Source organism: Myotis nattereri (assembly GCF_964212035.1).
Source record: "Myotis nattereri genome assembly, chromosome: 13".
In the NCBI taxonomy this organism is placed as follows: domain Eukaryota; kingdom Metazoa; phylum Chordata; class Mammalia; order Chiroptera; family Vespertilionidae; genus Myotis; species Myotis nattereri.
In genome coordinates this window covers 20,132,345-20,147,121 of record NC_138088.1, presented here as the reverse complement: position 1 = coordinate 20,147,121, position 14,777 = coordinate 20,132,345, and the positions used below count along the sequence as shown (strand labels likewise).

At 50.7% G+C, this 14,777-nt stretch overlaps 1 protein-coding gene across 2 annotated transcripts in view; it reads left to right on the top strand.

The window, feature by feature from the left end:
* Positions 1-1,379, top strand: part of COL13A1 (collagen type XIII alpha 1 chain) — a 142,145-nt gene extending 140,766 nt beyond the window's left edge. For both annotated transcript variants that reach the window (XM_081105120.1, XM_081105119.1), the window contains one exon: positions 949-1,379. In XM_081105120.1, coding sequence (XP_080961246.1) covers positions 949-951 — 3 coding nt within the window. In that variant the 3' untranslated portion in view covers positions 952-1,379. The remainder of the gene's footprint in view (positions 1-948) is intronic.
* Positions 1,380-14,777: the final 13,398 nt, after the last annotated feature.

Here is a 14,777-nt window from a genome sequence, read left to right as displayed (position 1 = left end):
ATGCTCCTCTATGCTGAATGCCCAAATCTCATTCGTTCATGGCACTGGGTAAAAGTGGTGAAGCCAAGACCCCAGGCCCTTGGTGAAGCACCTACTTGCCCAGGTACCTAAAGCACTCTCACCAGGGGGAGGAAAGTTCAGCACTCCAGGCCGATGCCTCCGCAAGAATCTGTCCCTCCGGCTGTGCCTCCTCGTCCGGCAAGTCCCCCTAGACCAGTGATGGCGAACCTTTTGAGCTCAGCGTGTCAGCATTTTGAAAAACCCTAACTTCACTCTGGTGCCATGTCACATATAGAAAATTTTTGATATTTGCAACCATAGTAAAACAAAGATTTATATTTTTGATATTTATTTTATATATTTAAATGCCATTGAACAAAGGAAAACCAACCAAAAAAATGAGTTCGTGTGTCACCTCTGACACACATGTCATAGGTTCGCCATCACTGCCCTAGACCTAGTCACAGCTCTACAGAAGCAGGTAAGAGATGTGTTGAGTGAGACCCCTTGCCCCCTAAGAGTAAGAATTTCTCCTTCAAGGTTGCTGCTGATGGTTCGGGAATAGAGATGGTTGTGCTTTGCAGGCGACGAACAGCCTCTATCTAGAGCTACCGTTGTCTTGGAAGAGCAGCTAGAGAGCCTCCTGTCTGTTGGTTCATATCATAACTCCAGTCTGGATGGTCAGGAATTCAACTGCCCAGCCTCCAGAGGCAGCATAGACAGAAAGTGCCCTCTAGTGGCCAGGAAGGGGAGGGACTGGAAGGCGAAAGCGGGTTCCCACCCTCAGGGTGCAGACTGTCAGAACCAGGGTTTTCAACCCCCATTGCCCATCCAGAACGCCCATCCCACCCAGGACAAGGTCTGCCTCCTTTCACACACGGGAGATAAACACCCAGAGACCCACTGGCACTAACTCTACGTTGTTCTGTGTTTGTTTTTGTTTTGCAGTGATGCCTCTAACCTGGGATTGGCCTGTGTGTGTGTCTGTACATAGAATATTTATTTTTATACAGTTTTTACTTTTGGAAAGTGCCCGAAGTATGATGCATCTTACAGATTATTAAAAAAAAAAAAAGTAAAAACCTGCATATTTTGTACAGAAAATACCAACCTCTCCTCTTTTGTTTACAAGATGTTTTATACAAAAGTCTATGACTCTAATACACTTTCTGAGATGGTCACATGTTTGCATGATATTTGTGCACACTTATTAAGCATGGAAACTTAATAAGTTACTGTGTTCTGCTGCCAAAGGGAGCCAACCAGCACGAAGGTGCCGGCTAGCCCATGTGTGAACCCCCACAAACATGAAGGTCCGTGGTGTCTGCCAAGCCAGGTGTGTCTAAGTGCCTTTGAAACTCTTATGGATTTTCATTATTAAAAAAGAAAAAAGAAAAAAGAAACATAGCAGTTCATGATCCTGGTTAGTCATTAAACTAAATACCTTACTTCTTGTGAAAGCAGAAGGTCCCAGAAGCAGGGTTCCCGGAAGTGTAATGTCCTGAGATGTGAAGTCCGACAGGAGGGAGGGGACTCCGTTCAGCAATGTCCACTGTAACATGTTCCAAGTTCGTGACGGTGACATTCGAGCACTTAGGGTTCAGTTGTGATGAATGCACCACCACCACCATTCCCCCCGCCCCCAGCTCCCACACAGCCCCCAGACTTACTTACAAAGGGCAATTTGCTACTTTTGTTTGTTGGTAGTTTTCTGTTTTTCTTCCTTTGAGCTCGTGACCAGCATCAGCTATTGCTGTTGGTGGCCATGAGTTGATACAGCTCTGTAAGGTCCACCCACAACCAGCAGTTGAAAGGTTTGCCTCAGCTGCCATTTCACTCCAACAAAGAACAGGCAGAAAACAGTCACGAATCTGGGCCAGATTGGGTCCATCTAAAGTTGCTTTTGTTTTTTAAGAAACAGAGTTTTACTGCTGCCTCTTCATAGCACCTTGCTTAGGGGAGGTCTCAGGAAACCTATCGTAGAGACAAAAGAATCAACTGGTGCAGCACACATGTTTATTGCCAGACGCTTTACAACATAAACTGGGGCTTCTGAAGGTCTTGACAATAACAAACTACTTGAGTAGTTTAAACACCCTCTCATTGTGCTTCCATTTTCACTTTTCTTTCTATATCCTCTCTTTGTAGAGGGTACACAGGCAAACTTAAGCTCACACCTGCCGCACACAGTCACAGGACTGCTACATGGGGGGGCTTCCCGTCGTGAGACCCGCCACGCTGCTGGTGAGGTCTCACTCAAACTCTCGTGTCAAAGCTGCCCAAAGCCGGGACTGTCCCAGCTTTCTCACCCTAAATGTCCACTCGGATGTAGACAGCTTCCTCCTCTGAGTCCTGGCTTCCTCGTTTGAGAAGTGGAGCACTTGAACGAGAGCTGACCTCCATGGCCACTGAATGGAGCTCATCTGCCCCTCCCCACGTGACAGGGCAGGAGGGAGGGGCCCAGGCCCACGCCACCAGCTGGCACAGGTGCTTTCCTACCGAGGGCGAGGGTCAGGGGGCAGCGCTTTCCGGGTAACACTGACCAGCTCCTATGGCCCCGTCGGGCCAGCCTCGCCACTCGTCACAGCCAAGTACTTTCAGGGGCTGAGAAAATACTTCCGTTTTCATTTCTTTTAAGAAGAAAAAAATTACTCCGTAATATGTAATCATGAACCCAGGCAGGGTTTGCTTCCCCTTCCCATCAGAGCAGTCATCAAATATAATTTCTTTTCTATTTTATGGCGGGAGCAGCCCACTGCCTCGCCCTCAGCTCCGTGAGCTGAGCTCTCCACCTTGAAGTGCTCTCCTCACCGCTTTCTCTGCTTCCTCACCCCGTCTGAGACCCCGAGGATCTGGCTGTGCTAGCCCCACTGCCTCATTCCCTTTCAGTCCTGGTCGGAACCCACTGAGGATCCCAGCATTCACTGGGAAGCTTCCGACACTGGGATTCTGTTAGCTGAATCCCCTTCGGCCAACAGAAGCCTCTAGCTGCGCTTCAGTCCCACCGTTGTCCGTTTGCTTATTATCCCCCAGCTAATACGGCGAGGGTTTGAAGTCCCTCACAATAATCTATAATAATAAGAGCATAATATGCTAATTAGATCGGACAGCCGAATGACCTGCTGGACATCATTCCGGATGTCCTTCCAGATGAAGCCACCATGGCGGGGGTGAGGCAGAGGCAGTTAGGGGCGATCAGGCAGGCAGGCAGAGGCTAGGGGTCCTGGATTGTGAGAGGGCTGTCCAACTGCCGGTTTAGGCCCGATCCACAGGGATTCCTGCAGGATCCAACCTAAACCAGCAGCCGGACATCCCCTGAGGGGTCCAGGATTGCAAGAGGGTGCAGGCCGAGCTGAGGGAAACCCCTCCCCCCTGCACTAATTTCGTGCACCGCGCCTCTAGTATAGTTAATAAAATAGAAATGTGTGCAAAGAAAAGTTGAAAATTCAGAGTCAGGGAAAGTAAGTACAGAGGAAGTGGCAGGAAACCCCAAAGAGGTGGGGGGCGGAGAGGCCCTCAGCACATTCCACTGCAGGCTGCCTGGTGCTCAGAGAAAAAAGAAATGATTTGCTTGGTTTCAGTGCCCATGCTGCCCTCCACAGGGGGTGGCAGTTCACAGGTTTGCCCCCCTCCCCTACCCTCCCCCCTGCATACACAAGCTCCTTGTCTCCCCAAGTAGCCTGGTGCTTCCTCTGCCAAGACCTCCTCCCATCACAGGCTGCGAGCTGCACACCCCCAGCCCCACCTTCCTGACTCCAGGGACCCCCGGGCCTCTCCACTTGGACCTTAACTCCACTCTGCATCAAAAGTGGCGCGGGGAGATTAGAAATAGGGAAGCAAGTGGCAGGAAGCTGGCAGAGTAGTGGGGATCAAACTCACGCCAGCAGCCCAGTGGACAAGGGACAACCAGGTGCTGGGAGGATGTGCAGGTGCAGACCGGAGGGAAGGATCAGGGAAGGGCCGCTCAGGGTTGTGGGGCAGAGAGGGCTCATGGAGGTAAAGACACGCAGGCCCTTCTGGGGACGTGCAGCCCCTCCTGTTGAGACCTGCCAGCCCAGGGAGAAAGCCATGAACCCAGCCCTGCCCCAGGGGCCAAATTACCCCCCAACTGGTGATGTCTGGAAGGCCCTGGCCCTGAGAGCGCTGCCTCCTCTGGCTCCCTCCCTGGCCCGCGCTCTGTGCTCTGGCGCAGGGGGACGTGTTGCCCAGCACTCTACCTGGAGACGTGCAAACACCTGGCTTGACAAAGACTGAGCCAGTGCCCTGAGGGTGACAGTGGCTCTCACCAACTTGTGTCTCTGTAGTCATGTGAGCCAAAGGAAGCTCCCCTCATGGACACACACACACACACACACACACACACCACGTACCGGCTCAGCCCCCTGTGTTTCCTCCCTGCCAGGCCCACGCTGGCCTCCCTTCGCGGGCTCTGCCTTCAGCGGGCAGAAGGTAGTGCCACGGACACGAGGAGAGTCGAGTTAGTCCACGAAAAAGGTGGGCACTGGCCAGCGAGCTGGAGGCTCAGCTCTAGTCCTTTCTCCACTACCCGGAGCAGGCGACCTACTCCAGGTATCAGTTGTCCGGCATGTCCAGTGAGGACACTGTCTTGAGTGACCTCTGACTCCCCGAAACCTTCAGACTACACTGACCACTCAGCTCCTGGTAGCATTCCGGCCCCTCCCCTAGAGCTCCTGGCTGTGATGCTATTATGCATGGAGTTGACATTGCAAACCTGTGTGGCATGCGTGTGCTTCCTAACTCTAACCAGCAGCATCCCCGGGGGCCCTGGCCACACAGGAGGTGACGGGTCAGCGCCCCCAGGGCAGGCCCGTGGCAGAGGGTGCCTCTCACATTGGTGTCCGGCTGCCAAATGCATCAGAGACTGAGCTACAGGTCTAACCACCAGACTGACAGGGGGTCCCCACCCTCCTACCAAGGTCAGGGCCACTGTGCTGCCATGGCCCGTTCACCAGCCTCCCTCATCTCAGGCTCTCTGCACCCCTCCATCGCCACCTCACAGTCCACGGTGGGCCTCACCCCTGCCCTGCACCGGGACACATTCGCAGGCACTTGAGACGTGGAGCACATGAGACTCCACAGCCCTGAAAAGGAGAGGACAGGCCTGGTGCGTGGCTCGGAAAGGAGGAGCCGCACGGAGATGGAGAGCAGAGAAGGCGGGCAGGGGCAGGGAACCGCAGCTCATTTCTCCAAGGAGAATTCTGGAGCGTGGCGCTTCCTGGAATCAGCAGGCTCCTTGCTCGCTCGGTGAGGGAGGCGCAGGAGGGCCCGGGAGGGGAGCTGGGCCTTCTACTCCGAGCAGGCTTCTCCGCACAAAGGGACCCTCTGGCTCCCAGAAGAGCTCGGCCCCCGGAGAATAGCCCAGGTCTGTTGACATAGAAGCAGAACTGAGCTGGGGACAAGGCTTCAGCACCGACTGGGCTTTCCCCAAGGGGCTGCCGGGTCCACTCACCTATGGGCCTCCTCTGCTTCCCCATCCTCCACGCCTGTGCCATGCTGGGCCTTGGCCTGGGATGCCCTTCCTTCTCGCCTGTCAACATGCTACCCTCCTTTCAAGGCCCCGTGAGACACCACAGCTCCGGGGAGACTTTTCTGGACTCCTCGGTTGGATGAGTTCCCTCCTTGGAACAACCAGGAAGTCTGTGTTCTTTGCTTCCTCCGCAGTCCCTTAGCACGGGAAAGCTGGCTTCCGTGTTAGACAGTGAGCTCGTAGAGGGAGGGACTTCCTTATTCATTAGGCTCCCAGTGGACCTAGGTCTGGTCTCCCCCCAGCCCGTGGTCCGGGCTCATAAACATCTACGACCTGCTGAATTATCGACCTACTTTACTGAGCAACTACTAGGTGCAGGCAGTGGGGAGGGGAGGATGGGGCTATAAGGCCAGGAGCTGGCTGGGATGCCCAGCAGGGTGAGGACTATGCACTAGGTGCTTCATGAGGACACTGGCAGCCAGCATGGCCGGAATGAAGAGAGCACAGCACGGCCAGAGTGAAGAGCGAGCCCAGTGGGCCCAGCAGGGATTACAAAGCAGAGGGAGGAGCTGGCTGACACACAGGCAGTCCCCTCCTTTGCCTCATGCTCCTTTCCCTGATAGCATCTTCCACGGAGCATGACCCTGGGCCAGGGGATGATCCTCGAATCAGGGGACGGCAAATGGAATTGTGTTGGAAGAAAGTGGACAGAGAGGGCAGGTCCAAATTGGGGGCGGGGGGGGGGGTGCTGGACTTAAGGCAAGGTCAGCCGATTCTGTGGGATCACCCGGCCCGGGAGGCACCCCCATGGGCCAATCACCCACAGGGTTCTGTCTGAAACATTCCCTTCTTTATACTCCCTCAAGGGCCAGAGTCCGTGGTTAGTTGCCAAGAAGTGAAGCCAGCCCACCCAGAGCCTTGGGGAAGAGCCTTTCCCTGGAGGAGTGAGAGGACGGAGCTGCCCCTGGACAGAGGGTCGCCAGCCGAACCTTTCCCGGGGGCCTGGCTCGAGAGGGTGACCAGAGGGTGGCCTCAGGAGAGCATGGCCGTCTGCCCTCTCCAAGAGCCAGAGCCCAGCCCGAAGAGCAAGGCTTGCGCCCCTGTCTCCCCAGCTGTCTGCTGGGCCCTCTGCTGCTGCTGCCGTCTCAGGGCTCTGGGGTGCCCATTCCTCGTGGAGAATTGCCCTTCTTTGAGCAACCTCTCTGACGAAGGAGCTGCCAGGTCCTGACCTTGGGCAGTCTCCCCAGGAGGCGGGGCCAGAGGCCGGCCACCTCTCCCAACTCCTTCTCAACAGATTTCCTTTAACTCCCTTTGGTGCTGCCACCGTTGGCCCTTTGACTCGCTGGGCTTTTCAATGTCATAAGCTGATGAGTGTACCAAGCTAGTAAAGCAGAGAACATCAGTCTTCAAGAGGAAGACACAACGTTCTTTCCTGGTTTGGAACCCTGGTCTGGTCCCCAGAGCCAAGGGCCTCATGCATCCAGTCTGGTGCCCTGAGATGCCCCAGCCAGGACTGAGCTGACACCGATGGAGAGGCAGCAATCTGCATTCAGTATCTTCAAGAGGATCTTGAATAAACCATCTGCCTTTAGCAAGATTGTCAAAGGGACAGTGCCTGGAAATTAGCCACCCACTGCCTTCCTTCTCCCGTGGCCACCACGGGCAGACCACCCTGCTGCCCGCTTCTTCCGTAGGGTGGCCGTGTTCTCCTGTTCAGTCCAGGACACTTCGCAAGTGAAGGAGGCACTAATCATTATGTCCTGACAACAGAAGTCAACCTGGCAAACCAGGAGGTAAGGTCACACTAACCGTGACCCAACACACCAGCCCTCCCCCAGCCCCCAGGCCAAGCCCCAGCAATGACTCCTGGCTCCCTAGAGCTACAACCTGTTTACCCAGGGCCTGAGAATTCGGGGCCAGGTGCCTATTGTTGGGGAACAAAGATAAACACCCCCTGTTCTCACCTCCAGTCTCATCTGGTGGGGAGTTAAGATCAGAGCTCAAATGACACGTGCATGGAAAGGGAAGGGGGACAGAGGAGGCGGGAAGAAGGGGCCGTGGGTGTTCCTGAATAGCTCACCCTTAGAGGGATTCCTCTCTCAGCCGATTCCAGGCTGGGGAGGCTGGATCGCCAGGGCCCACGTTCTCACTTTAAGTCCACCTCTTTTCTCAGCCCCGTAGGCTACAGAAAACGCATTAGAACAAGTTTACTATTTTTCCCATTCAGTGTCTGGTTCACAAAGCTTGTCAATCACAGTCCCACCTTCACTGACAATTCCACCTCTTTCCCTCCTTGGATGTGTATTGTAAGTAGGGACAGCAGTAGCTCATCCAGGGTTGCGGACAAACGGCCTGGGTCCATCTCAGCCCCCTGTGGGGACACGGGCGCATGTGCATAACTGGATGTGGCGGAAGTCATGGCTAATGGATCCAGTGGTGATCCAGACATGACGTGGGGCACAGTGGGTGCCACTGGCCTTTTTTACGGCCCAGTTAACCAGCTGCCCAACTCTCCTTGCCATCCCCACATCCTTACATGACATGACACACCAGTGAATGGGCTTGAGGACTATCGATGACTCACAGAATCCTGGACATTTGTATACAGTCAAATTGTTTTCATCACCTGCCAGCAAGCCACCCGCTCTGAACCAGCAACCATCGAGGGAGACAGATCCATCACAGCCCCCTTCTAAGAGAGGATACCGCCGGTCCCTGGGCTCACTTCCCTGTAAGACATGCAGTGAAACCGCCTGCTAAGAGATTTTTCTTACACTCCACTCATTCCAAAGACTAAGTGTTTTATTACAATGTTGGCCAAAATAAACGTGCCTGCAGTGGGGAAGCACTCTGGCCTGGAGGCAGGAGGCCTGCACGCTGACCCTCAGCCCCTCCCCCGCAGAGCGACCTGGGGCAGGGCCTCCCAGGCTCTGAGCCTCCACTCCCTCCTCTGTGGCCTCGGGCAGGTTCTGCCGGCCCCAGCCCCGCAGGTGATGGGAGAACATCTCCGTGACATGACTTGGCACACCCGAGAGAACGGTACTGTACGAAGGTTGGACAACGTGAGGGTTCGTGTTCACTGTTCTGAAAAAGCCTTGCTTTTCATAGTCAAACCTCAATTAACTGGAGTAACTTGAAAAATGGTTCATTAAAACTTCTGGCAAAATTAGGTACAAAGGGGGCTCTCGTGTGTGCACACAGAGGGCCACGTTCACAAGCACTGCGGACGGACACCGCATCACGAAGGAGACATGTGGCTGATCTGGGGCGGGACGTGAGGACTGCCCTGGGAAGTCCACAGCGGCTTTTTGTTCTTTTCCCTAATAGAGAAAAACCGGCAATGTTTAAAATCTTGCTTTATCCGTATTTCTGGTTGAATGAGAATGTTTCCCATTTTGGCTCCAGCATCAGACGGGTGTGTGTTGTTTATGCGGGGCCCGCCTCCCCCTCCCCAGCAGCCTCCCGCCCTCCTCATCCTCCCCACCTGTGCCCTCTCCACACGGTGGGCGAGACCCCAGGTGGTCCATCTTTCACCTTGGGTTTAACAATCATCCCCTTAGTATTTCAGTAGAAAAAGTTCTATTTCGTTGACGAGAAATCGTCACGCAGGAAACTTCAGTGCAGCTCATTGAGGCTTAAATGTTTTCTTGGTGTTGTTTTGTAAGTCAGAACCTAATTTTCAGAATTGCCTAAGGAAGGTCAACAGCTTATCTCATCAACGTTGTGTGGAGTAGGAGGTAGGGAAAAGGTTTCCCAGGCGAATCCCCAGATGAGAAAAGCACTAATTAATTACCTTTTCCCTGGAGGTAATTATTTTTGGTTAGGGCCTGTCCATACTGAGGGCAGTGGGGAGATTTTGTGGAAGAAAACATTTACCTGCATATAATTTGCTAATGGTTTAAGTTGCTCTATCATTTCTGTCTTAATGTTATACAAGATGTCTTCTTTTTGCTAACTGTTATATTTTTCCTGTGACTTTTAAAAAGTTATTTCCCTTGAGCTCTCCTTTTGGTCAAAGTGCCTCCCGTGAAGGCAACTTGGTGCTAAGCCCCGCCCCTTACCCCAGATATCCACCCCCCACACCACGCATGGCTGTCCTACCCTGACCCCCTCTGGAAGCCCTTTCTCCCAGGTGCCTGTCACCAAGAAAAGGTCATTTTAACACAGGGCCTATCCTGGGCAGCAGGTCAGTGGCTGGTCTCAGGGGGACTCATTCTTCCATCGCCCACCAGGCCCAGCAGATGGGGAGCGTTTGGGAGGTGCCTACCTTCTTGCCGCTTTGGTGCTTTCCCAAATGGCTCCCAAAGCCTCTCTGACCCCAGAGGGCTCAGACCCCCAGGCCAGCAGCTCAGATGTCTGTCTTCCTGGCCAACCCCTTCTCCTTTTGGCACCCCCTGAGAACCTCTCCCCTCCTTATCTTGCATCTGCCCTTGTTCTGGTTTTTTTTTTTTTTTCCAGTTCTCCCTCCATCTACTTCTCACTCTCAGACCACGTGGCTCCCTCTGTCCTTGTCCCCATCTCTCAGTTCAGTCCATGAGCATCAGTCTAGCTCACTTCCCAGAAGGAGTGCCTTGGGGAGATAGATCTGCCATCTCCTCTGATAGTTTTGTTTTCCGATCAAACACTCCTGGTGACTTCCATGTAAACGGAAAGGAAGCATCATTATCTTATTATGTCCCCATAAGAAGAGAAATGCCTACTTTTACTTTAGTTTCTATTCTCAGTCTGGTAAAACACTGTTATGAAGACCGACTGGTGAGGAAATGCTTGGTTTTCTTTGTGTTTTGGTTTCAGGGTCATAAGCAAAGCCTCCAGGGTTTCCTACTGGTTTTAAGTTCAATGTGTCACAGCAAACGCCTTAGTACAGACCCACGGAATGCTGCATCTCAGCAGAAGCCAGGGCTATCGTGCAAAGAGTGTCTTTAAAATGAAAGGGTGAGACTAAGGGGGATGCTATCATTCAATAACTTTTTGTTGATTTTTGTAGGTCAAATGCACTTTTCCTCATGCCTATCAGGGGTTGGTTGGTTTTGTTTTCACCGCACAGGTCCTACTTACTTCTAATTTAAAGATATGTTCTGGCTCAGGCCTGAGTTGATAAAGGCCCCTCCCCACCAAACCTGGATGGAAAGCTGCAGTGAACAAGGAAGAGCTAAAGTTCCCTGTGCTGGTTTTCTCTTTTCCTTCGGAAATCCGCTGGGTTTCCTCCCGTTCCTGAATCGGTGGAATCTGAGGCGAGGTCTCTAACATGTGATGAGACCTTCAGAGAAACCCAGGGCCAGGTATTTGTGGCATAAAATAGAAGAGCTAATCTTTTTCTTAAAAACCAACTCTTGGCTGTATAGCTTAGCCCAAACCAAGCAAGCCCGTTCCAGAGCCATCCGGCGCCCAGTATTTCTTTCCCATGAATGAGAGAGGCCTGCAGGGTTCCCGTCACCTGGGCCTTGGCACTCAGTGTGTGCTCTAGAATGACCAACTGTCATGAACCTACGTGGTTCTGTAGCTGTCACCTGGCCGAAAGGGTTTATAGTAACTGTGTTGGAGAGAAAAGAAAGCCACGCCTGTGTTTTATGTGCTACTGGAAGGCACTGCCACGGGTTCGTGCAGGGGGACGTGTTGTCTCTGGGAACATGGTTGTGCGTCAACTACACAGAAACACGTCCTACAAACCCTCGCCAAGTAGGAGTAGAGGCAGCACAGAGCAGCATTCGTCTGTACCTACTGGCCGAGAACTATGACATTACCTGGCACACAAACTCAAAGGAGCCGGCTGGTGCTGTGTTGGGGCACAGCCTCTGTGCCCCGCCCAAACAGTAACCTAATCGTAGACCGAGATGTCCCCACGTTGGAAACAGAAGTCAGGTGTCTCCGGTCTACGTTTTCTTTTCTGAAAGAGCCTCTCAGAAGTGTTCGTGTTTGAAATGTCCCTCCCCAGGGCCCGAGGCACTCACATTGGCTTCTCCAAAACGCACATGGTTCTGACCATCAGGGCCCCAGCTCCCGGCTTGTCCACACCAGACGGCTGGCCATGGCGGGAAGAATCCTTCCTGGGGCGTCTTGAGCTTCTCCTCCAGCCTCTGAAACGCATTCCACTTCGATGTGACTCAAGAGCATGATGGCTGTTGTGAGCTTCCCAAGGTCCCACCCTCAGACTCAGTCTCTCATACTGACCTTCTGGGCAGCACCCCTGTGCCTCAGACCATGGCTTTCCTCCAGCAGCCCTCTGTGACGCCAGACTCCACTGAGCGCCGCGGCCTCTTCCATGGATGATCTGAAGAAAGGCTCCAAAGAATTTCAATGACTCCCTAAGAGCTTCCTTTGTAAGAAAGATTACAGAAACGTATATTTCAGTGATTCGGTAAAAAGATGTCATTTCACCAGAAAAACAATGCGAGGGGCAAGGTACCTGATTCCCGTATCCCCAACACTTCCTCTCCGCCCAGCTGTACTTTGCAAACTTCCATGGCAATTCCAGGCTGATCTCCCCAGCCAGTTCATTGCAGCAACTGGATTTTATGCATTTGTTACCTTTACACTTTCATTGAAGCTTTTTTATTTTCTTGTCATTTGGTGCAATGTTTAAATGCACCGCCTTTTATTTCCGTAATGAGTTTGATGATGGAACTGTTTCCCTTGCTTCTCACAGCTTCCAGATAATTTCAGAAATGTTTAAATCTTATACCCCCATTTTACGGATGTTGTGCTGTAGTGAACTTTATATATGTAAATACCTTTTGACATATGTTGGTGTTTTAAGTACTGTCTCTCTTTTTATTGTGATCATTATCACTATTATTCTATTATCATTCTTAATTTTGGATTATTTTTGGTGCACTCAATTTATTTTTCTAATCACCTTTGGTATTTGGAAGGCTGGTAATTACTTATGAAGATATAGGAAAGTGCTTTGCTTAAAGCAGGGAGCAAGCTCTCGGATAGATACTGACATTAAAATACGGGTCCTTTTAAATTCTACCTTTATGCTTTTCTTCCCATGATCAGGTGCTATTTCAACAAAACGTGTTTCTCTGTGGATTATTTTGTCCTTCCCATTTCTGACTTTGATTTTTAATTACCCATGATTCAATTAGCCTTGCCTGAACATACCAGGCCCAAGATAGCTTTTTTCCCCCTTGATGGTAGGGTCTCGTTTCATTTCAATAACTTCCAGGCTAAAAGTGAACCCCAGGGAAAACACCCCAGGTGGGTGGGGTTTGCCTAAGGACCTATGACCAGATAGCTTCACAAGTGGCAAATGTTTTTGAAGTAGAGAGCCGAGCCCCAGCTAACCCATACCCATATCTCTGAAACTGCTTGCCTCCCACTTCAATGCATCTAGGTAGCCTGCAACCTGGAATTCTGAACAACTCCATCCCAGCCAGAGGGACACCAGGTAAGGGCCCTGCATGGGGGTCAGAAGACCCAGGTTCCAGTCTCAGTTCTGCTACTGATGCACTAAATGTCAACCCTCTCTGGGCCTTGGCATTATAAAGAGCAGCGCAAGATAGTCTTTACAACTGGAATATTCTGTATCGACGTAGCTGAACAAATCAGCCTATTCCTTAATACGTAGCTTTACTGCTCCCACATGGGGAGAACTTGAGCAAATGAGTCCAACGGCTCCTTTAAGTAGAAGGCGCTGCCATCTGGAAACCCACAAGGGCCAATGGCCTGAACCACAGCGATGGAATAGGTATCCTAAGGATCAAAGGTGAACCCAAGAGAGTGGTGTGGGAAGATTAATTACTAATTACACTAAACAAGGGCTCTGTAGGAGAGACCATCAAGCTAAAAAGATGAAAGAGTAACGGGCTCAATTAGCGAAATGGTTGGGCAACAGTTAGTCTAATGCACTTTGACGTGTAAGGGGAAACGTAACCAGAGAATTCTCTGCTGGAATTGTGGTCCTTACTGTTTGTGTCCTAGAGTTTTCTATGCTATTTTGTACTTAATATCTATGGTGTAAATATGTTCCAATGTAAATACTGTAAATATGAATTATATATTTTGTTTCTGTCTTTTCTAAAATGGAAGTTGATCTAAGTAATAAATTATAAATCATCTACATCTTGGTTTTTGGAGTGTGTGTGTGTGTGTGTGTTTGGAAATTATATACCTTTACTTTAATATCTTTCAGAAGGGAAGGAGTTTCATGATTAAAGAAAACCCTCATTCCTAACTAATGGAAGTAAGATGGTGCCATATAAAGAGGAAAAGATTAGGGCTCAGGAGGGTGGGTTTTAGTTCTGACTCTTTCATTAACAGATGTGAGACTGACTAAGTCACTTAACCTCTTGGAGCTTCATCTAAAAATGAAAACAGCTGTCACGGTTGTTTTAAAATCCAAAAGGTAACAGCTGCAAAATACTTTGAAAGTTAAAAAAAAAAAACTGTACTCCAAGGAATGGAATTATTTAATCTTAATTTTCATTATGTCATTTGGTTGGAAGATGGACATTTTTATATAAGATTGCATTTTGCTTGAATTCTATTTTGAGACAAAGCGAAAAGAAATTGGGTGTGAAGTTAACTTTTCCTGTCGGTACTTAGTAATTATTTTATTAGCTTTAAGAGCATTTAGGGAAGACATACGTTTCAAAAAAAAATTTTTAATATTCAAACTTTGAGTATGTTCTTTTGTTAGACACCAAAATTTCTTCATTGATGTCCAATATCCCATGAAGAAGACTTTACTGGATCAGAAATATAATCAAGTGACCTAGGATTGACCATCCATTTAAAGTGGGCAGAAGCCCCAAGGAATGTCCCATGCAGCCTACTATGGAGCCAAGGAAATCCTGCATATAACTCCATCACACTGAGCAGTACCCTCGGAACCCTTGTGGATGACCAAACTGAAGGTATCTAATTCCAAAGAAAGCCACAGGAATAGCTGATTGCTTCCCACTTCAACAGACCATCAGACCTCCTACCATGTCTGAATAGAAATGAGCCTTAAGATTGTCTGTACCCACCTCGTCTTGTACAGAAGAGTCTGAGAATTTTTGTGAGTCATCCAAGATCACTCAACATCATGTTTCCTCCAGCTCATGAGAAAAGCAGCGAGGGACAAAGGGAGGGCCCTTTATCCACAGGCCCTTCTCTGGAGCTGTGGTCCCTCCCTCTCTTCCTGCTGTTCAAGATGGTGCGCATGGTGAGCAGGTGAAAGGGAACTTGCATTCATCTTCAGTCACCTAGGGCCGTTGTCTTCAGATTAAGGCGTCAGAGATACAGTCATTGCATTGGACAGTTTGGAGGTCTGGCTGGGGTATACGGATCAAAAGCAGAG